Raw genomic sequence first — 24,434 nt, 5'->3', positions numbered from 1 at the left:
ATTTTCAATGAACATTATAACACCAAGATTGGTTATACCAGTATGAGCCCTCTTATCCTATCTTACCAGTGAGTTACTCTAATTAAGATTAATTAGCACTTCATTAACCAGCTAAATACATCTCATATACATTTTATATCATAACCTGACCATATTATGAGAAATTCTTCCTTTAAACTCTCACAAACATGTCCCCCTATTTTGATACCTAACCTGATCAAGGTGTACCCGACCCACTGTATGCGTATTTCAGCCATAAACCTTATCTGTCAGATTTCTTTTCCCTATTCACATTATAATTCAAACATCCTCTCATTAACCATACTTAAGTCTCCACTCTCCTAAGTGTCCAATTCATCTCGTTCCCCAATTTATTCACGCCCACGACTATTACACAATCAGTTCGAACTATAACACACCCAGCCCGAACCAATACAATCAAAACCCCAGAATGTCACTAGTGTAACGCTGCCGCCTAGCGATAACTTGTCTTCCACCAGGCGGTGTATCAGACCTGGGAAAAACATGGTTTCTATCACCCTTGCCAACATTCCCGTTCACTCTCTCTTGCCTCACTCGACACAATCTCTCCCATTTTGGCACAATAAATCCAATAATACAACCCTCCAATTCAATACTATTGTACCCAGTAAGGATCACAACAATTACATCCCAATTGTACCCCACTTTCCAACCCTTGACGTTTAGTCACTGTTTCATTCACTTATACCTACTAATGCTTAAAAATGTACATCACACGATATCAAAATCATTCGTTAGTAACTACAAGTAGCTTTCCCACCGATCAGAAATAGCCCAGGACACTAAAAATATTGATTCGAGCCAAAACCTGCTCGCGCCGCTTGGCGGTTCACTTGCTACCGCCAGACACTTCATCCAAACCCAGAAAAACTGAAGAACTCCTATGTGTCGCCTGGCAGCCAGGTATGTGCCGCCAGGCGGTTCCTTCTCCAGGAACCCAGAATTGAACAAAAGGGTATGAGCCGACTGGCGGCTTTGAAGACTCGCCAGGCGATTTCTGGAAAATTTCCAGAAACGTGAAATTATACAGGTTTTAACCCATTAGAGACATCCAAATAAACCTCCAATCATACATATATTTATGCATATATATATTAGCGAGTAAAACTCCCCTAACCTGGATCCTTTTGCTTATAATTTGTTTGCTTTGAAAGACTCCAATGATCACCAATGTTCCCCCTTTTGATGTGCTCTCACTTTGACTCCAAAACCTCACTCAAACCTCACCAATCTCTGTGATTTTCGTGCTCTAATTCAGGTTGCTATTTTAGATTGCCAAAACCCTCACTATGACCACTTTTTACCCTTTTAAACTTGACTTTAGTAGACTTTAATTGCTCAAAAACTAAAATTACATAATGCTAATGTTAATTACCATTTATTTGGCCTTTATGATCTGCTTTTCAGCTACCCACGGCTGCCCCTTAACCATCTAGGGTTTCTATGTCCTTCCACCTTCATGCTAAAAGAATTCTTGGCAAATAAAAAAGAAAGTTTACTTTGGGTTTACCAAGATTTGAACCCCTAACCATGCACTGCCAAGTCTATACCAAACCATCATGCCAATTCATATTTCATGCAAATTAACATAATTCAAGTATCATATTTATCCACCACATGATTAAACTATATTTAAAATAATAACAATCAATAACACAAATTTAGCCATTGTAACATTGTCAACTCCGCAACCCATTGTAACACTGTCAACATGTGAAGCCAAGTATGTTACAGCATCCTGGAGTGTTTGCCATGCAGTTTGGCTTAGAAACCTCCTACGAAAACTGGAATTGAAGCAAGAAAAGAGGACTATGATCCGTGTTGATAACAAGTCGGCCAATGAATTGGCAAAGAACTCAATCAATCATGAGATAAGCAAACACATTGATGTTCGATTTTACTTCATTCGAGAACAAGTGAAAGAAAGAAATGTAGAGTTGGAGCACGTCGAAAATCGAGCACAAGCTGTAGATATGTTTACAAAGTCGTTGCCATCCTCTCTGTTCGAAAATAATAAGATGATACCCGAAGAGCATTTAAGTTTACGGAGGGATTTTGTTGGGTAAACTTAAATGCATATAGTTGGAAGTTGTTATATTAATTGTCTAGGAGATTGCAAAAGGTTGAGAGTGGGTCTAGCATTGATTAAGCATGCAATAGAGTTCATTATATGTGAGTTAGGTAGTGGTTATATTTAATGAATGCAGTTGAAGGGTCATGTCCAGAGACCTATAAAAGGACTATGTAGTACTTCATTTCAAAATACAAAAAATCTGAATATATAGAGTATTTATCTAGAGAGAGACTTGTTTGTCAATACATCCTTCAATGGATCCTGCATTGGAAGAAGCTTTGGTGCAGATTTGTGAGACCAAAAGGACACCAAATAGTGACCCCCGTGATGTTAGAAGGAATTGTAGAGCTTTTAATATTCCTTTGTAGGATGAACTTTTGCATTATGTAAATGAATACGATGAACTTCGTTTTTGTTGTGTGACTTGATATTCATGGAAAAGTAAGACTACACGAAGATTGAAGATTGTCACACATAGTTAGTAATTTCGATAGAAATATGTTCTAGTGAAGTCTAATAACATTGTAGCATTGATTAAATGTTTTTCACAATAAAGTATAAAGTACGAAAAGACTTCATTTGTACGATGATGAATTATTAAAAATAATATATCTTGCAAGAAGCAAGTGCTTCATCAAACAAGCAATACAATATCTTCTAATATTAGATTCATCTGATAAGTAAAATCTTTAATAAAGAAGAAATTGACATTTAGTGTTGGATAAGTATATTTAATGCATCTCTATGTCCACACTAATTAGATGCTCAAAGATAAAACTTTTTGAGCTCAAAAGCTCTCAATGGCCAGAAGAAAATTTTCACTTTGAAAAATGATTCAAATCTCAAAATGCTAAAATTTTTAGTTTAAGAGTCTACAAAAGGTTCATATATTATGGGCCTTGCACTGAGTTCAAAAACTACTAAAACTCATCAACAAACCTAATAAAAGTAAAACTAGAGTATATAAAGTCTCTAATTACAAGAAAAATATAAACATATACAAGGCTTAATAAAGACCCAATACAAACAAATAGAAAAAGGAGATTCTCCCTGCACATTCGACCACTTCTTCTGTACCCTAAAAAAACTTTAAAATTCATACTTTGCCTTCTAGTTAAAAGTAACTACTTTTTCTCTTTCTCACTGATACACCCCCAATTTATTTTCAACGAATGTCGACATCCGCAATAGTGTTGAAACGGATGTCATTTGTGTTGCGGATGTCGACATCCGCAACCTATTTTTTACTTTTTAAATTTTTATATATAGTTTTTTGACTTTGATTCTTAATCTATTTGATACAATAACCATATTATAATGTGTATAAACATTAATATAGTAGTTTGTTAAAAAAAAATCAATTATTTGAATTTGATTTAATTTAAAAAAAATTAAAAATGATGTTAATGAAAAATTGTATTATGAATGTCAACATCTACATTACAAAGTAGGTGAGGTTATTATCGTAAAAAATTCTAACACTTAGGAGTGTTGGAGAAAGGTTTCGAGGTGCAGGAGAAGTTCCCATAGAAAAAACAATTACAAAGCCCCAGTAAATGGTAAAAAAAAATAACTACACAAAAATACAAAAATTGTATTCTAATTTTAGGCCTCCTTCATGGTTCTTAAAAAGATTCCATTTATGGTAGAATCATATCCTAATTCTTAAAAAAAAATTGACCTCAAATTTTACTCTTTATTATCTACAAACAGATATTCGCACATAAGTTGTGAAAGAACTCAAATTTTTTATAAGAAATCCATCTAAATTGAGATTTGGATATTTTGAGAGACAAATCTCTTAGTATCATTATGTTTGGAGTTCTTTCTCAAGGATCAATTACCAACCTAAAAAAAAATCAAACAATTTCAAAATAAATGTTTTATTTACATGCATCCAAATACAAAAATCATCTTCCAAAATAACAAAAATATAAAGGAAATGTCCTTTAATGTTTGTACAATAAAAAAAAAACAATATGACAAATTAAAAACATATTTATTTATTTCCATTATTTTTTCTTCTTTTATCTACATTTCTTCTCTAAAATGTTTGTTATTACTCTTAATATACAAGTCATCCTTAGACAATAATACAAAAGGTTATTAGTTTTTTCAATGAAAAGTTATAATTATTTTTTAAATGAGAAGAATACTTGCAAAGGGTGTTATCAGATACTCTTTCTTTCTCTGCTCTTAACGTTTCTAACATTCTTTTTTCTTACTTCTCTTTTCTTTCTTTGTCCTTGTTTTTTCTCTCTCTCTCTTTTTTTTTTCTCTTCTTTCTATCTTTTATATTTCTCTTCTTTCTATCTCCTATCTTTTTCTTGTTTTTTCCTCTTTAACTTTTTCTCTTGCTCTGCTTTCTCTATCTTTTGTAATTTTTGCAATGCCCTTTTTTATTTCTCTAGAAAATTCATTGGCATAGGATTTCAATTAGGACAAGAACGAGTTTCATATCCATGACCTTCACATTTGAAACATATATAACAGAACTTGTTTTGATCCTTGGGTATTCAAGCTTAACTCAAGAGGTTAATAAAATGAAAACTCAAACAAAATCAAGAAATTTTAAAGACAAATTAAAGAACAAAAAAAATTAAAGAAATACACCAAAACAAAAGAGAGTAAAAATATGACAAAACTAATAATATGATAAAGAAGAAAAATACTTTTCAAAAGTTTGTGTAATCGCTCACACGAGTACCTTACAAACTCAAAGAAGAGTATAAGTCTAGTGAAATCTTAATTACATAATAGGATATACACTTGAACACTAAAACAAGTTTACAACAAGGATAGGATGAACCAATGTTCACAGAAGAAGTTAACCAAAAAGTTGATGCAATCAACACAACACATCTTTTCTTAATTCTCAAAAATAAGAAACTACTCTTCACAATAGAAAATAGCTCAAATGATGTCAAGATAATTTATGTTTTATAGTATTATTCGTTTTTTAAAAGATTGAAGTCAAATGTTTTATTTATCAGAATTCAAAATACATTGATGTAACAAAATTTGATCATGAACAACTTAATCAATTACTTAATTACTTAAAAATTAATCGATTATTAAACTAATATAACCTTTTTCTCACATATTTAACTTTACAAAAATATTTTTCTTTTAATTTATGTTAATATAAACTGTCTACTGAATTAAAAACACCGTAAAGAGCTCAAATAAAAGACTCGATATAACATACATTGAAATTTAAAAAGTCTGAAAAAAAAAACACCTGAAATTTAAAACTCTGTTCCGCTAATTTCAATTGCTACGAATTCCTATTCCAAAAATAATTCAGATCTGACAAGTTCAATCACTCGTGCTTGTCACTGTAATTCTTTTATTCAAATGGGTTCTATTTGCAAATTTAATGCACTGTACCAATTGCTTTCACAAAATCAACAACAGTGTTTGTTCCTGCATAATTCCTTCCACTGTTTCAACAGATCAACCAAATTGTAGAGTGCTTCAATCACTGCTTAACATTTGCTGTTGCATCAATAAGGCACTAAACAAAATTTTGAATAAAAAACGCTGGGAATTTAATCGAACAGCTGGTGCACTATACTCTATGTGAATCAAATTCAACTCAAACGAACAGAACCATCAAAACGGAAATTCGTACCTCAACACTGTTTCAATCAATTTTTACTCACAAAATGTATTCAAGTTTCAGTGAATTGGAATTGCTTACGCTTGCTTCAACCGCTGACTCAATTATTCTCTCAATTGCATTGGTCACCGGAATAGTTCCGATCAATCATGCTTGCACCAACTCCTATAATTTGCACCGATTAACGCCAGCGGCACGCCACGCTTGCTCACCGTTTATTGATTTCGTCGGAAAATTAAAATGCAACGGTTTCTTCGCTTTTCAGATTCAGTTACACCGCAGCAGTTGTATCGTCTGGGGATAGATGAACAGATGAAACACCTGCTTCCAGGGACGCTGAAAAAAAAGTTCACCGAGATTGCATTGGACAACAATCAGTTCTTCAAATCTCCGATCTTTTACACAAATGCTTAACTCGAATTTCACCACTTTCGTTTACCGGTCTCTCAATCGCGATCCTTTGATTGCAATCTTTGTCGAAAATCGAATGCAGCACTGTCGGGTAGAGGATTGACACGCCTCGTAATCAATTGAACTGTGTGCTTGCTTGAATAAACTCGTTTTTCACTTCTCAAATCACGCGAAATTAGAGGTGTCTAGCCCATGGACCAGCCCTGGCCCACTCTTCATAAAGTCTCCTTTTAGGGGGCTCCCAAATGAGGGGTCAAAAAAAAGTTTCAGCCCCCAAAGCTCCCTCTCTAGTGGGTTAGGACTAAAGTAGGTTAGCCCCCAAATAATACTACATTAAGCCAGAGTCAATGATCAAGTCGAGTGATCCGAACAGGTCTGTTGACCCAGACATGTTCGATGACCCGGACGAGCCCAATGACCAGGACGGGCCCGATGACAAGGACGGACCCGACGACCAAGTTGGCCCGACGACCAGAACGAGCATGACAACCCGGACATGCCCGATAACACGGACGGGTCCAACGACCCAAACAGGCCCAACAACCCGGACGGGCCCGATGAGCCAGATGGGCCCTATGACCTAGACGAGCCCAACGATCCGAACAGGTCGACGACCCGGACGGGCCCAACGATCCGAATGGGCCTAATAATCCAGACAGGCCCAACTACTCGAACGAGCCCCACGACTCGAAGGGGCCCCACGACCCGGAAGGGCCCGACAAGCTAGGCAAGCTTAATGACTCGAACGAGCCCGACGACCCGGATGGGCCTGACGACCTGGACGGACCCGACGACATGGACGGGCCTAATCGGGTCGTTGGGCCTGTATGGATCGTCGGGCTCGTCCTAGTGGACGGACCTGTCCGAGTTGTCGGGCCCGTTCGGGTTGTTGGACCTGTCTGGATCATCGGGCCTGTTTGGGTCGTCGGGCCCATTCGGATCGTTGGGCCCATCAGGGTCGATGGGCCCATCCGGATCGTCGGGCCTGTCTGAGTCGTTGGGCTCGTCCGGGTCGTTGGGCACATCCGGGTCCACGAGACCGTCTGGGTTGTTGGGCCCGTCTGGGTCGTCGGGCCCATCCAGGTCGTCGAGCCCGTTCTTGTTGTCGGGCCCGTCTGGGTCGTTGGGCTTGTCTGGGTCGTAGGGCCCGTTTGGGTCATCGGGTACATACGGGTTGTCGGGCTCGTTCGGGTCGTTGAGCCTGTTTGGATCATTGGGCTTGTTCGGATTGTCGGCCTATCCGAGTCGTCGGGCCCGTTCAGATCGTTGGGCTCGTCCGGGTTGTTGCCCTCATTCGGGTCATCGGGCCCGTCTAGGTCGTATGGTCCGTCTAGGTCGTCAGGCCCATCCGGCTAGTCGAGCCGATCCGGCTCGTTAGGCTTGTCTTGGTTGTTGGGCCTGTCCGTGTCGTCGGGCCCATCTGGGTCGTCAGGCCTGTCTGGGTCGTAGGACCCGTCTGGGTCATTGGGTCCATACGGGTCGTCAGGCCCGTTCGGGTCGTCGGGCTTGTCCGGGTTGTCGAGTCCGTCTGGGTCGTCGAGCCCGTCCAAGTCGTTGGTACCGTCCGTGTTGTCGGGTTTGTCCTTGTTGTCGGGCCCGTTTGGGTCATCGGGCCCGTTCGAGTCGTCGTTCTTGTCGAGGTCGTCGGGCATGTCTAGGTCGTTGGACCTATTCAGGTCGTTGTGCTTGTTCAGATCGTTGGACCTGTCCCACAAATAGTAATATATTTTAAAAAATAATATATTTTTCCTGTGGAAGATGAAAGCCCATGGGTTGGCCCTGGTCCACAGGGATTTTGTAAGGTTTTTGGCCTTGTGGGCTTCTTTGTTGGGGGCTTTTTTTCAATGTGGACTTTTTTTGCCCTAACCCAATGGGCGAGGGTCAAACCCTGTGGGTTGAGCCAAATTGACACCTCTACCCGAAATTACACGCGTACTCGTTTCGATTGGAATCACTAATTCAATCACATAATCAAGAATCACACTGAGTATAAAGAACAAGCAACAAAAACAAGAATGTAGATAAAAATAATGCATATTGCTAATTGCACCGCCAAAGTTTGCATTGCGAATGTTTTTTTTTTGGAGAGGTTAAGCAAAATTATGAAACTATCAATGGAAATTTTTATTAGATAAACCTACATATTTTTGTTTCCTTAGTTAAAAATATTCTTTAAAATTTTAGAGAAAATAATTTCTCTCAAAGTAAACCTGATATCAAAATTTGGAAGATAATAGATATTACATTAGTTAATTATCAACAAATATTTTATCTTTGAAAGTGGAAACAAGTTATTTATGCTATAATATCTTAACTTTTATATATGGCATATCTTGCATGTCTTCCAAATTGTTTCTATAGCAGGAAATGAATAACAAAAATTTCTGAAGATTATATTGAAGATCTTATTAGAACTTGAAGTGTCCAATTTGAAGATTCTGATACGTTGTCCTAGAATATCTCTTGTTTCAGTTTTAAAGGACTCTAAATAGCCATATGCTTTGAAGCTATAATAAGAGACTAGAAGTGGAGAATCAAGAAGAGAAATGAACAACAAGAAGATATAAAGAAGTGCGAAAGATATGAAAAAGAAAGAGACACATTCTTGTGTGCTTACATCGTCTAATGTGCTAAGATATGGTCTAGTTAGTTAAAATAGTGGGATAGTGAAACCATTTTTTGTAATATTCTTCACTCTACGAAGTTATCCCTTGTGAGTTTTATTTGTTATCTTTATTGAAAGCGTTTTCTTTGTTATCTTGATAGTTTTTAATCTTAGGCGTAAATTGAGAAGTGTTACACCAGGAGAGGTTTATACTCGTACAAATTAGAAAGGTTTGCGTACTCGTGTAAACTAGAAAGGTTTGTATACACAATGCAACCTGGAGAGATTCGTGTAATAAAAGTTTATTTGATTAGTGAAATCTCTGAAGTTATGAACTTAAGAGATAATTAAGCGTAGTTTGGGATGAACCAATATAAAATTTATTTTTTGCTTGATTTGTCTCTATTTACTACCCAAAAAAAAAGAGTTTGAGGCTCTATTCAACTCCTCATTAAAGCCTATTGCCTCAACATTCACCTCCCAATCTAGATACTCTTCTACATTTGTACTTTAGATGGAAAAAAGGAAGGTCTACTCTAGGTTCTTTATTATAATATTTTTGTGATGACTACTATACATTCTTTCACTTGGTAAGGTGTAAGGGAAAAGTGGCCTCTCCTTCTTTGTGATCCCTCACTAGGTTGCTCTTAGCTTTTTCCTCTCTTTGGTTCATAAGTTCAGCAAACATACTTTTATCTCTTTTATTTTCTCATTTCTATTTTTTTCTACTTTTTTTCCCCTAAGTTTCTTACTATATCCCTTAAACTTGTACCTTTATGGTCCCTATCATTTTGTATAACTTTCTCGCACACTAAAATGATAACAATAGTCATTCATTTTTTTATCAAAATGATTTTCACAAAAATCTATGAGGTTTTAACTATAATGGAGTGAAAAAAATCACAATATTTCAAGTGTATGTGTGTGTATGCATACTCGTAATTGGACCATAACAAAGAGCTCTAAATTGTTTTTGGTGTGAAACGTAGCTGCTACAAATTTGGCTTCTAACAAGATGCACACACATTGAAAAGAAAAATAAAAATAAAACTAGAAAAGAAATGTAAACTAGAAGATATTCTAATGTGAAAGTCTAAGTTGTTGGAATAACTGACTTTACAATAGAGGGGTTTTAATAGACCCTATATTCTTGTTGAAGAGAACTATATTAGATCGTCTAGTGCATAAGCAACATAAATAGCACAAATAAATTTTATATTGGTTCATCCAAAGTTACAAGTTACTTCCAATTTTCCTTTTAGCAAATAGTTCAAGAGGCTTTAATCAAATCAACGATTACATGATACACAATCCGCTATTGATTATAATGTCTTAACCTCCCCTTAAGATTAAGGCCCCACCTAAAGAAATAAGAACATTCTTAAAGAGAGAGAAAATTGTAGATTATAGTTGTGTCTTTTTTCTAAGGTTTGGTGCCTGTATATAATTTTCATTAGATGATTATTGCAACAACACTTTAGTGTATGATATTTGTTTGATATTTTTCATCAGTCCATAATCTTCTATGAATTTCCTCGATTAGCGCTTTGACTAAAAGTTTGAAAATGAAAGCCTTTGTATGCTTTTTCTTTTGCACTTCTGAATTTAATTGATATTGAAACAATTTAAGCATAAATTGTATAAAAAACAATCACTTGTTAATTTGTACCCTTCTTGATTGTTTGTTACATAAAAACTTTCCATATTGAGTTTCTTAACCATTGAAGATATGGCTTTGAATATGTTACATAATTTTTTTTCTTTTCTGTTTTCTCTTGGTCTTTTTATATAACACATGATTGGACTTGGATTCTATTGTTGAAATCTCTCAAATATCTTTCAAAATAATCATAAATATAATTTATCTTTATAGTTGTTATGAATATCTAATATTTTTTGGAGAGATATAATTGGTTGATAATTTCTAATATAATTAAATATTAGAAAAGATATATGATAAATTATCACCAACTAATATTTGCATTAATTTTTCAAATTCACCTTTTGCAATCTTGTAGTCCAAAATTGTAGATAAATCTAAATATATCAATATTTGAACTTTAGCTCCTCTTCTTTGACTATTTGACCATACTTTGACCAACCTTGAAAGACTGTCATGTGGCACTCCTTCTCTCTCTCAAAATAGAGTTTCGCTAGAGCATGATGGTTACATTGAGGGTTTCTATATGGGTCTCTTTCTCTGAAGGTGAGCAATTGTGTGTGGAAATGCAAGTCGATTTGATCTGGTTTTGCTAGGGTTGTGCTACAGGTGGCTCATGCATGTGGACGTTGTAACATCCCAAAAATTTATACCACAATATTTTAAGTTAACACCTAAAAGTTAATAATATATTACTTTTCATATACAATGTATTGGAGTTATACTATTTATCTTCATTATTTTTAACATTACAAAATAAAATCCCAATAATCATATTATATACATTATTAACAATTTTTTTTTTGATCAAGTCAATATATTTTAAAGAAACCATATTTAAGATCTTCATTAAGAATACATTTTATGCATAAAAAAATGTTGATAGTACTTATAATATCTACTAGCTGTAAATTTACAAAATAAATTGTACTGATATAATGAGTTAATTCACATAGACAATCATTCTTTACTAACAAATTATATGATCGTGGAATATTCTATAATATATATATATATATATATATATATATATATATATATTATTGAAACTAATAATACAATAAATTATGAATTTACGTTTAATAATAATCGATATATGAATTTGTATACAAAAGTTTGAATAAATGCAAAATGAATAAATGGAAAACAGGTAACAATCAAATCTGCGAAATCTTTGAAAACAAAGTGACAATGGATTGAATAACAAGTGAATGAGAAAGTTATTATCATGTCTAATAAAAATTAAAAGAAAAAAAAAAAATATATATATATATATATATATATATATAAATTGAAGAGGTTAGAAGCATTTAATGTTAGCATATTCGTTTCTATCTTTTATTCTTTCATTATGAAAAAAAGTATATATATATATATATATATATATATATATATATATATATATATATATATATATATATATATATAGGACTAGATGTTGAGAACTAATGGAATCAGAATAGTATAGGAACTAAGTTAATTAAGAATCAAACTAGAAGTAATCATTACCTAATATGGTATAAATAGGGGTGGGGTAAGAGAATAAAGAGCGAAAGAGATCAGCTGGAGAAAAAAAACAAAGAGAAGCTTTTGTGTGGATCCATTGAAAGAGAGAGAAGTTACAGCAACGAAGAAAAAAAAATTATAACCAAAGTCTCGATACAACTTTGGTGTGTTTTCCATAATAACTAAGGTAAGGGGAGGAGACGTCTATTATTTTATCTCTTTTACTTTTATCTTTTTATCTCTTCATAATTATTTTTATTTCTATATTTATTTTAAGTGAGGTGTCCCTAACCTCATTCTAATTTATATTTAGTTCTCGTTCCTATTTATTTATTTATATTCATTTCCAGTTGTGCACTGGTCCTATTTATTCAATTTATATTTATTCAATTTATATTTACTCTTATTTATATTTATCGCCAGTCACGTACTGATCCTTTTATTTATTTATATTTATTTTAATTATGCATTTGACCCTATTTAATTATTTATTTATATAATTATATGGTTTAATATTAAAATAAAATTTATGATAAATAAAGATTTGATTATTGTAGTTTGAGGTATAAACTTGAGGATTTAAACGAGTTAGTATTACTCAAGATGAAATGTTCTTGAGTTACTTTGTTAGCCATAAGCTCATTTATCCTGACTAGTCGCTACAAAATTAATCAATATCTTTATAAAGTATGATGAAATTCAATTTTGTGGATTTGGAAGAGTTTCCATCCTATTTCATCTTATTATGATATTCTGTATATTTTTATGTGATATTTGTCTCACTTCTCTGTTTTATGATTGTATATGAAAAACAAAATTTTATAACCTCATCATAGATGGCTGCTCCCAACATGCCCAATCCCTTCACTAACATCGTGGTTGTCTTCCCAGGAAATGCATGACAAACAAATGTAGTAAATAATTCTGTGACATTTCAAGGGAATGAAAATTCTACTATCACTTTCCTTTCGACTCCAAATGCACATATTATCATTAAAGGACAAATTGGAGTTACCTTTTTCTTACCCCCAATAGTCCAAGTGAACCCTATCCATAACATTTTTCCTCCCCATGTTTGAAGACCAGTATATGAAAGGGGGGGATTGTAAATAAATAACACTTCTTCCTCTTCTAGTGTAGAAAATATTATGTGTGCTAAATGATGTAAATATAGGATTCATATTGTACTGTAAAATATATAAGCATATATGTGAACATTTTAAGTTTGTTAAATATTATTGTAAAATTTGATATTAAAATTTTATAAGTAAATCATGTAATAATAAAAAAAAAGGGGTTCGTAAGTCACCACAAACATAGGCTATTCTACAATGTCGGCCAAAGGTTGGTGCTCTAGTGTGATTCGTCGATGCAAAGGCTTGGGTGTAGGAATCACGATTTGGTGGTTCCATGGTTGCAACATTGATGGTTTAAGGAGGTGGTGCAATAGCTAATTCTAGTTGTGTGTCTTGGTGAGAGGGAAGTAGATGATGATGTGACACGTTCTCATTGGCTAGAATTTTTAGTGAAGGATCACGCCACTTGTCAAGCTCTAATTACACAGATTAAAAAAGGGTAGATTGCCACATGGAAACTTTTGATTGAAGCTAATTTTGTGAGTGGTAAGAAGGGTGAAAATAAATATATTAAGGGGTGCAAAATAGGTTTTATATGACCCATTTTTTAGAAACGAGAGTGTATAAGTAGAAACTAGGGGTTCATTTAGCTCATGATTTATTTTCTAGAATTTACTGATTTTGATCTTATTTTGTAACTTGAAATTATTTAATTTCACACTTTTATTGAGCCAAAATTAACTTTAGCTACATGAACAAATATTAGAATATTCAAAAATAATTTATGCAACTAAAAAGTACTTTTTAAGACATTTTTATCGCACAAGCTCAAATAGCCTAATTATCATAAATCTCAATTAAATTAATCTTTTAAGCACAAAAATAAATGAGGGCAAAAATATGCACTCATCACACCCCTACACTTATCCTTTTGCACTCTTGGGCAAAATTAAGTAATTTCAAAACTCCATTCTAGGTTATTTTTATTTCATATGTACATTGGATCAAAGGAATGGGCATAACTTGATATAATTATATCTTCTAGAAATCAAGTTATCATGCACATACAAATAGGAAAAATTTATTTTTCACCCATGAGTTAATCTTTATTTTTTTTCAAATATGAAAGATATCACTCAAGTTTAAAATGTGTATTTTTTTTTCTCCAAAATTCACTTAAATATTTTGTCTTGTGTTTTCACTCAAAATACTCATGTAAGTAAACACTAGTTATATTTAAGAAGACTCTAAAATTTACAAACTTTCAGAAAACATGCATTCAAAAATCATGAGGACCTTTCACAGGTTCTAACGCGGTCCAGCAAAGGTAGGAAAATATTTTTTAAGATTTTTGGGTTTTTGAAATAAAAATATAGAAAGAATCATGGAGCATAATTAAAAACAACTCCTTTCTTTTTGTTGCTCTTTTTGAGAAAGCAATTATCTTTCATTTTTCTACATTTTATTTTCTCAAAACTCCTTCATTTTTTTCTTCGGTTTTGCCATTTTTTATTAATTTGTGGGTGAGGTACTCACCCATACACTTTATTACCTTCTGGATGAGAATGTTTCATCGAGGTTAAACTAGAGCTTATTTCAGGAGGGGATAATGTAAGAACTAATGAGCTCTCGAAAATGGCTAGCACTAAGAAGAAAGACAATATAAGTTGTTGTTACAACAAGTGCTTTCATCACCATCAATAGAGATAGTGGGTAATGAATGTCTGTGGAGGTAGGTGTGATCTAGATGACTCTCTATCATCAAGTACCTCAGAAGTGGAAAATTGCTTGTGGGAGAAAAGAAATGATAGACAAGAAGGGCAACCTGATATACCTTACTTGGCAATGAACTATTCACAAAGGGATACAATCGACTTTGTTAAAATGTGTTACCCCAGAATAAGCCGACTACATCATCATAGAATTACATTAAGGTATATGCGAATATCACTCAAGAATGAGAACCATGGTAGTACGAGTGTTACGAGCCGATTACGTTTGGCTGACTATAGGGGCAAATTGTACCAAATATGTAAAGTCTATACCATGTCAAAAGCATGGTAACTTGATTCATAGTAAATAAGATGAATTACACCATATATTCTCCACATGGTCCTTTGTGAAGTGGGAAATGAACATCATTAGACTTTTTGCCCCAAGCAAAGGTCAATTGAAGTTTCTACTTGTCTGCTTTGACTACTTCACCATTAGCGACCATCACAATTCAACAAGTACAAAAATTTGTACGAAAGAATATAGTATAACAGTATAGGGTGCCACATACCACCATCACTGATAACGGGAGGCAGTTCATAGATAAAAGCATGGTCGATTTCTATACCAACCTTGGTATCAAGCATGTCACATGCTTTGTGGAACACCTTCAATCCAATGGTTAAACAAAAGCTACTAATAAAGTTATATTGGTGGAACTCAAGAAGAGATTAGATTCGGCTAAGGGAAAGTGGTCAAAAGTATTACTAGAAGTTCATTGGGCATACTAGTGTACTCCGTAGTCCTCCACCAAAGAAACCCCTTTCATATTAACCTACAACATTGACGCCATGATACCGATTAAAAGTAGAGTGATCAAATGAGGCAACCGTATCCCCTATTTATATCGAAATGCTCATGCCTCTTCATCTCCCACCTTTTCAATCTGAATTATCAAATCTTCTTAGATCTGACAGTCAAGGGTTGTGACAGTTAGGTTCCTACTAGTCACATCAATCTCTAACATGCTAGGAACTATCTATCAAACTTCTTTGTCATTATACTTCTCGAGGCTTGAGGCTACTATATGTATAGGGTGAGAAGACCGAAGAAATACAAATTTTCTTGCTTATATCGGCCAAACTGATATGGACATCATAACAACATTAAGATGACTCAAATATGTCATATCGAGCCTGGGGGCTGATGTACTATACAAACTCGGTATCATATTAATCACCTGACCCAAGATGATGTCGACCTATATCTTCTCGAAAAGTTTGGTATCATGTATGCCAAGATATAATAGAAAGAGTAATTGTGATTAAGTTAAGGTAATGGTTAAAATGCATTAGTAGAGTATTAGGCAAATTCATTAAGGTGATTAAACACATGGATCATACCCGTAGAAGTAAAAGCCCATAATACAATATCAATAACACATTATAAGAGGTACATTAATTACATTCCACAATTACAATATTTATTATCATCTGATATATTTGTTTGACTTGAGCGTCAGAGTGTCTTTTGTATGCGCATCCTTTCTCGGTCTTGAAGAGATGTACACATAGGACATCATGGCTTAAGTATGAAGTTGAAAGTTGGAGCATACTTGAAAAATTGTTCGTGAAAATCTTTATAGGATATATTGAACCTTGAAGAACATTTTATATCTTCTTTAAAAAAATAAAAAGCATGATTGGAATATAATGTTACATTAGAATCAATAAATTCTTAACGCTAATAATATGCTTTCACAAAACAATCGTAAGTTTGTTACTTCTATATCACAAATACGAGAAAAATCATCAAAAAATTAAAATATTAAATTAGGAAAAAGAAAACTATATATAAAAACCAAAAATAAACCTTGACATATACTTCAATTTAAATAGAAAATAGGTTAAAATACCTTTTTGGTCCCAATTTTCGTCAAGTTTGTTCAAATAGGTTCTAATTTTGGTTGTGTTCAAATGAGTCTCAATTTTCATCAATTTTGTTCAATTGGGTCCTTTTTGCTAACACCGTTTAAATCATTAACGATCATGAACAATGATTGTCACATGTCACTTCGTGGTTTTTTTGATTTTTTTTTTAATTTTTTTGAATTTTTTCTTTAATTTTTATTAATTTTTTTAAAATTTTTTTTAATTTTTTTATATGTATACGTGTCAACCCAATAGCGTGCCACGTGTCACTTCGTGGTTTTTTTTTTTATTTTTTGATTTTTTTTTAAATTTTTTTAAATTTTTATAAATGTCCATGTGTCAGTCTAGTAGCGTGCCACATGTTAAAGTCAATGTTTTATATTCAATTTGGTCCCTATAGTTGTTATTTTTATTCAATTAGGTCCCAATTTTTGCTAACATTAACCAATTTGGTCCCTCTCCAAATTAAAACCAAATTTAATTTTTATATTAAAATTCACATTATTTATTAAATATTTTTATATAATATATTAAAATTAACATCATTATAACTTTGATATAAAAATTAAATTTGGTCACATATTTGATAGAGACAAAATTGGTCAATTTGAAACAAAATTCGGACTAAATTGAACAAAAATAACAAATATAGACTCATTAAAAGAAAAGACCACGTTAAGAATATTTAAAATAGTGTGACCAAGTTAAAACAATCATTAAAGATAAATATTAACATATTTTATTTTCTGTGTAATAAAAAAATTACTATTCTACTACAAAATTTTTAATTTTATTCAAATTCCATCGATAAAATTAATCAAACACGTATTTGATTTATAATAATAAAATTAAATTTTTAACAAAAAAAAAATCCTAATTCTTTTATTATATTAAAAATGAAACATAATGGATACTTATTATGTTTAAACTACTATTTACTTCATAAAAACAAAACCATAATCACATTTTAACAAACAAGTTTGCATTAGCAAAAGCAGGACAAGATGAGGAAAAACCCAATGATAGGAAAGTGTTACAGTTTTAAGCCAACCTCACCCCCTTTCCCCTCCTCTTCTTTATTAATTATAAACACAGCTCGCAGATAAATGTTTGGGCTGCAGAAACAGAGCCACTGTGTTTGCATAGCGTCACCACTAATAAATTATTGCACGGTTTCATCACCACCCCTTTGGAATGTTCCCCTTTTTTTATTACTTTTCTTCTCATAAATATTCTTATTTTTTCCTTCTTTACTGCGACTCGTGTTTCCATGCATATCATCACATGCACTTGTTTGCAAAAATTCTAGTTACTTCCCCACTGTGTACATGATTATTAATTCACTTTGTATAGTGATAGATTTATGTGTATACGATGGTGGATGAATGTATTCTTTAATTTCGTTAAAATTATTATTAAGTATATAAAAAAATTATTTTTCTTCTTTAATTTTTATCTTTGTTTCTTTTCAGTATATTACATTCATTAACTTAAGTTCTTAGATTCATGAATTCATCGATGTGCATGTGAATACGCTCTTCTTTTACCATTATTACTATTGCAACCTTTGAGAATGGTAAAATTTGATTATTGATATCGAAGCAAGTGGTACATAGAAAAGAAGCTAGTGGCTTGGGTTAATCCAATGGAATCAAACACACCCAAGAAGTGAGATCAATGATGCATTCCCAGGTTATGATTCATATAGGACAAAGTGATGGGGTCCAAAAAATAATAAACCTATGGGGTGCTGCTGCTGAGTTATCTTATCAACAAGGACAAAAAGTTTCTGAGAAACATGCAAATTATTTTTTCTTAATTGGTAAAATCTACGTTACATGTTCATAGGTAATCTTTTCCCCGAAGTTCTAACTTTCCTCGTTTATACATTCTTAAATGCTATTCATTCTTGTATTAGTTAATGTAGAGGATTCGTATTTTAAAATCACCGGTTTGGTTTTCCTACATAAAACATGTTCACCATATTTTTTAATAATGTGGAAGACTTGTTAGAAATTTGTATATTGAAGGTGGTGGTGGGATTGGTGCACCGATATATATTTAAATATCAACAAGAAATTAATTAGTTCTATTGATCACTTATTTTTCTTTTTTTTTTATTAGTTAAATTTTAGATAGAATGAATATGATACTTAAGTATACTATAACAATAAAATTAAAAACAAAGCACTATGGTTTCAAATTATATTTTTATTAACCTGAATATATGAAAACAAAGCACTTGTAATTGTCAAGTTCGATAAGCTATATTATTTTTTTTTTCTATTCCTAACCAACTATAAATCAATGTGTAAGCGAAATGTGTTTCTCGGTGTGGTGGCTATAACATGAATTTATTAGGAAATATCATGAATGTGGTTTGATATTTCCATGTTTTTTTTTCCTTTTTCTTTTTTAATAAAATATTCATGTTATGATAATGTTGTGTGATATAAATTTATTTGAAAATGTATATTTAACTTTATGTTTGTTTGAGATAATATTATTAGAGTTAATCAACATTATCGTATTGTTTTTTTTTTAAAGTTTTATTTGACAATGTTGCAACATTAAGTTAACATTATTATAATCTATCATTATATAGTCTATTGCGAAAATTTATGTTTTGTTACAATTTTAATTTTATGAAACACTTCGAAATTTGGAGAAGAAGATATATTCAAATTATATATCTTTAACCTCGAATTATAAGGGATATGAAACTAGTGATGTACCGTAACAAAATAATATTAATAATCCATGATGATGATTTAAAGTAAAAACTAAATGATAAATTTATAAGAAATATAATACAGCAATAACAAAGATAGGGAAAAGAAAATGACCATCCATTAGAGTCTTCAAGCAAAAGTTGGTCGATTTCAAGAATTACAATTATAACATTGTAATCATTTTGTCTCAACAATCCTGAAATTCCTGATAAAGTGGTTTTTTTTTTTTTCTTTTTCTTAAGAAAATAAGATCTTGTAACTCATTTAGAACACACTGTGGAATACAATCAAAGTCCTGAGAGCTTGCATGAAAATTGATGCTCTGATTGATTTAAGAACAAAATTTGTTTGTCTCATTATAATTTCTGATGAAATGAATTTGAATAAATAGTGAGATTCCAACCCATTATCTATCTTGAAAAATTCTTGGCATAGACATAATTGGTTCCAACATGTGTTATCGCCATGAGAATGCCACGAGTTTGGATACCTAATTTTTTGTGAATATTTAAGTACATGCAATTTTATTTGAATAGTTTATTTATTTTTAATTTATATTACAAGAATTATTGTTATGACGTATGTCTCAATCCGTGTCACTTTTACTAAAGTTATACAGTCCACGTAACCACTCAAAATATTAAAAATAAATGCTCTTTTTGTACGAATAAGATTTACGTGTAGCCACCTTATAATTAAAGACCTTATATTTTGACATGTTTATTTTAGATATGCAAAAATAATTAATATAGTTGTAATCGATTTTTTTAATTCTCTAAATAAAATTTCCCCACAACTTAGACTCAATTTTACAGTAACGTAGAATTGAACTTTACCAGGTGTATGGTTAAGAAGAATGGATGGGTTGTTATATTTAATAAATTAGATAACTTTCTTTTCTTTTCTTTTTTTTATTGATTGTATAAAGTTTAGGCATAGAAAGTTTTGATATCAATTTTACATAGTATTATGTAAAACGAAAGTTCTTAAGCCTTCACATTATTATAGTTTTGGATTTGGTCGTTGAAGGGGTTTTTTTTTTTCTTATTTACTATTTTCTTTCACATTAATTTAAACTTAAATAAAATGTCATAACAAAGTTAAAATTTCTAATTTTTATTCAATTTATAAGTGAAAAAAAATCTCATGTTCATAATAACTAAATTAAGTTACAAGCAAACTCAAAGATGGATGATTCAATGTTTTCAAATATGGTGGCTATCTTTTTTTTTCCTTATAAAGAAAATGACGATTATTATATGTTAATAGTACTCAAGTCACGCATTTTCACTTTGAATACGGGTTTTGAGGATTTCGTTTGTTACCTTTTCTATAACAATAGTATTTCTAACCATAAAAAAATATCTCGAATTATAGTATTAACGTCTTAGTTATTATTAAATAAATAAAACAAATATTATTTCGTTTACGTAGTCGTGTAATTATTAGTTAACTAGCTCAAGAATTTTAATGTTTACGTACGTCCCTCTCACTTTCATTTTCATATTTTAGTTATTATAAAAAAAACTAACAAATAAATGTATTTGATATTTTTAATAAATCCTATGATACAATTCTGTTATCTAACATATTCATTATACATATAAAATCAAACCCTTTTGTATTTCTTTCTTCTCCCTTGGGGCACGTAGAATGTAAGGAATGCTAATGCTTATTATCCATTAATTGTTAAACAAATTACACGCCCAACAACATTAGGATCAAGTAATCACCTATACGATAAATAAGCATTTTGTTTTACCTCTCGTCACTAATGAGATATTCATTCATTATGCTGGTTTATGTAGTGTTCAATTTATACGAAATGTTCGATTTATACGAAATGTTCAATTTATTCATTATGCTCAATTTATGTAGGATTTAAACTCATTTAGATTCTTAATAGTTTCTTTTTCTACAGTTTTTTCATATTGATATCTCTTCTTTGAGCATAAACATTTTCGACCATTAATAAATTTTTGGAGGAAAGAAAACTAAAAAGACATAACAATGATATTGTTTTCAATTTATATAAAAAGTTAATATCATCTTTAATCAATCTAAAACTTTAAGATAATAAATTTATATATTTTGTTTCTTTATAAAATATTGAATTTTTTAATCTTTCCTTTACGTGAGTCTTAAATTTACACTTAAAAATAAATTACTATTGTTTCCTATTATTTATTATTATGTACGATGTAAAATGTTACATTAAAAAACATATTCACACTATCTTATAACTCTAATAGAAAATTGTCTCTAGTAATTTTACATGAAAATAAAATATTAAAATTAGGCATATACTTAATATATCATTTTAGTTGGCTAAAATATGGAACAAAGTCATCGCTATTTCACACTGCAGGTGTTATATAGAGATGAAGTTAAAGGATTAGAGAGTTCCAAATATAGAAAAAGAAAAATGAATGATTTTGTTACCGAATGGGATGAGAAGCATGTAGGCATCTAGAATACGGTGGAGTTTTAATGGTAAGGGGGAAAAAGCATGAAGATGAAGGGCAGTGAAGTAATTTAACTGTTGAACATTCTCCACCTCTTTATATAAACCTTCCAAACTCCAAAATCACTGTTACTGTATTCCATGTACTTTATACATATCTCTTTATATTATTTTACCTAGGTTTCATCATCACCTTCACACACATATTCTTTTCTTTATTTCTTCTGCATTGGAATGGAAGATAACCAGGGGCAAGAGGGGCAAGAGCAGCAGCAGCAGCAACAGCAACAACAGCAAAAGCAACCCTCCGAGAGAACCGAACCCGTGAGGTCAAGATGGACTCCCAAACCAGAACAAATCCTTATTCTCGAGTCCATCTTCAACAGTGGCATGGTTAACCCACCCAAAGACGAAACCGTCAGAATAAGGAAGCTGCTTGAGAAATTTGGCGCCGTTGGTGATGCCAACGTCTTCTACTGGTTCCAGAACCGCCGCTCTCGCTCCCGCCGCCGCCAGCGCCAGATTCAGGCCACCCTTAACAACGGTGGCGGTGCAAGTACCAACAATCCCTTTCAACACCACCATCAAAACAACCCTGCTCTTGTTGCGAACATGGGTTTTGCTAGTGCTACTTCCTCTTTCCTTAACCCCTCTTACATACCACCTGGTTCTTCTTCTTCCTCTTCTTCTCCTCCCTGTGGTGCTGAAGAAAGCTTCGATGATTTCTTCCCACCCTCTACTCAAATGGGTTTTCCTGGAATTGATCATCATGCTTCAGCTGCATCGTCTTCGTCAGTTTTGTACCCTCTTGAAGCTTCCAATTTGAACTATCACTCTGGTAATCATCATTAGCAGCTTTCAGTGTGCGTGTGTGTGTGTTCATTCTCCTCCGATTGATTTCTTTCGTTTTTTGTTAGATAAGATGAAAATGCATTAAGAGAAATTAAAAGGGTCTGATACTTATTTTATTGTGTTTTTGAGTTGAGGAGAAAAAAGGAAAACAAAAGGTTCGTTTTTTTTTTTTCTCTTGTTTCGTTATTTTGTGCAAAGTTTTCTCCGCATAAGTCCTCAACAGAGAGGTGGTGTCACGACAAAGCCACTTTTTAAGGCCAGGTTTAGGCCAAAAAAATAAAAATAAAATTGGGTGCTAGATTCTAAAGCTTTTATTCAAGTGTTTTATTAGTTTATTGGATTTTTGCGTGTGTAAAAAACTCTTCCTTTTTTTCCCCTGATTAGGTTTTGTGGGGGGACCATTAAAGAAAGCGGTCATCTTTTTCATGATTTGACAGTTCCTTCGATTGAAATGCATGAAAATTGTACGTTCCGGAAAATCATGAGGTCGCTTTCGTGTTGCAGTTTCTGTTCCTCCCTTTTTTTTCTTTCTTCTTCCCTTTTCTTTCCCCTGGGTTTCTTTCCAAGGATTTCCAAACCCTAGACATTTCGATTTGCCTTCCTCAAACTTGGTTAAATCAATGATGTTCTTCATCTTCTTTATTACACGACATACCTTTCATTAAATTTTCGTTTGCCAAAGAAACATCATGGCTAATGTATGAGTAGTTTTTTCTTTTGTCGCGCTCACTATGCATACAGTAACTCATACAACAGTGTTTTTTTTTTCATCTATCCATGTAGCTACTGTATTCTTGTTCACTACAGCTCTTATTTTTCTTCTTTCTTTCTCTTAACTGCACAAAGTAATTATCAATTTTATGCACTTTAGGAATTGGCATTATCATTTATAGTTTCTTTGAGGAATTGGCAGAAAGTAATATTTTGTTTTATGACTTTTGAGATATAGGATTTGGGGGAATTTCAGGAGTGATCACAGTGTTCATCAATGGGGTTCCAACAGAAGTTCCAAGGGGGCCAATGGACATGAAAACAGCTTTTGGTGAAGATGTAATGTTAGTTCATTCCTCTGGAATTTCGGTTCCCACCAATGAGTTTGGTTTCGTGATGCAGGGCTTGCAGCATGGTGAAAGCTACTTTGTGGTTAGAACTGTTATTTAATTAACATATATCTCCAACTTGGCTATTCTTTCTATCTACAACTAATCATATTAATTTCTTGTGATGTGATTAAGGTTGTTGAATTTTGGTTACAGGTTTCAAAGCAAACACAAGTATGAACAGATGAAGTTAATTGCATGGCAGCAATGGAAGCTTCTGTTAGATGTTTCTGCTATAAATTGTCTTCCTTGTTTGGTTTTTTTTTTTTTTTTTTTTCGTTTTCTTTTTACCATTTCCGTAATCCTTTATATGTGGTTCAAATATTAGAGATCTACTATGTGATTAGAGAAGTCCATATGTATATCTACTTAACAATTTATATATACTTTCTTTTCCTGGTTTTAGAGCAAACAGATATAGTTTTCCGTAATTTTATATATTGTTGAAAATAAGCTTTATGATGTATGTTCTGTATATTGTTCGTTTTAGATTACATTGATGATTAATGTAGTGAATTTTTAAAAACTACAAAAATTATTTTCGTTAGTCAAATGGACTCACTGAAGAATTTTTTATCTATTTCTTTTAATTGTTTTACAATAAAATTCGCACTATTTTTTTTTTCTTCTTCTTAAAATAAACTCT

The 24,434-nt window shown here is 32.5% G+C and overlaps 1 protein-coding gene across 2 annotated transcripts; it reads left to right on the top strand.

Annotated features, from left to right (window-relative positions):
- Positions 1-21,919: 21,919 nt before the first annotated feature.
- On the top strand, positions 21,920-24,210 carry LOC114182491 (WUSCHEL-related homeobox 11-like). Of its 2 annotated transcripts, none has more exons than XM_028069366.2 (3): positions 21,920-22,674; positions 23,632-23,831; positions 23,945-24,210. In XM_028069366.2, exons 1-3 carry the CDS (start codon positions 22,071-22,073, stop codon positions 23,966-23,968), a joined length of 828 nt encoding a protein of 275 aa, XP_027925167.2. In that variant the 5' UTR covers positions 21,920-22,070; the 3' UTR covers positions 23,969-24,210. The 2 variants fall into 2 exon arrangements, with proteins under 2 accessions (XP_027925167.2, XP_027925168.2); XM_028069367.2 differs by having other exon boundaries at positions 21,933-22,674; positions 23,638-23,831.
- Positions 24,211-24,434: the final 224 nt, after the last annotated feature.

Source organism: Vigna unguiculata, chromosome 4 (assembly GCF_037176805.1).
Source record: "Vigna unguiculata cultivar grain cowpea cultivar isolate G323 ecotype 2 chromosome 4, ASM3717680v1, whole genome shotgun sequence".
In the NCBI taxonomy this organism is placed as follows: Eukaryota; Viridiplantae; Streptophyta; class Magnoliopsida; order Fabales; family Fabaceae; genus Vigna; species Vigna unguiculata.
The sequence above is the reverse complement of the archived record's forward strand: the minus strand, read 5'-3'. Positions and strand labels throughout refer to the sequence as shown.

Bases quoted from the DNA above. Each gene is read 5' to 3' on its own strand.
- LOC114182491 (XM_028069366.2), top strand. From the start codon at position 22,071: ATGGAAGATAACCAGGGGCAAGAGGGGCAAGAGCAGCAGCAGCAGCAA. The intron at 22,675-23,631 runs GTAATCATCATT...ATGACTTTTGAG, and splicing joins CAATTTGAACTATCACTCTG to ATATAGGATTTGGGGGAATT. The intron at 23,832-23,944 runs GTTAGAACTGTT...TTTTGGTTACAG, and splicing joins ATGGTGAAAGCTACTTTGTG to GTTTCAAAGCAAACACAAGT.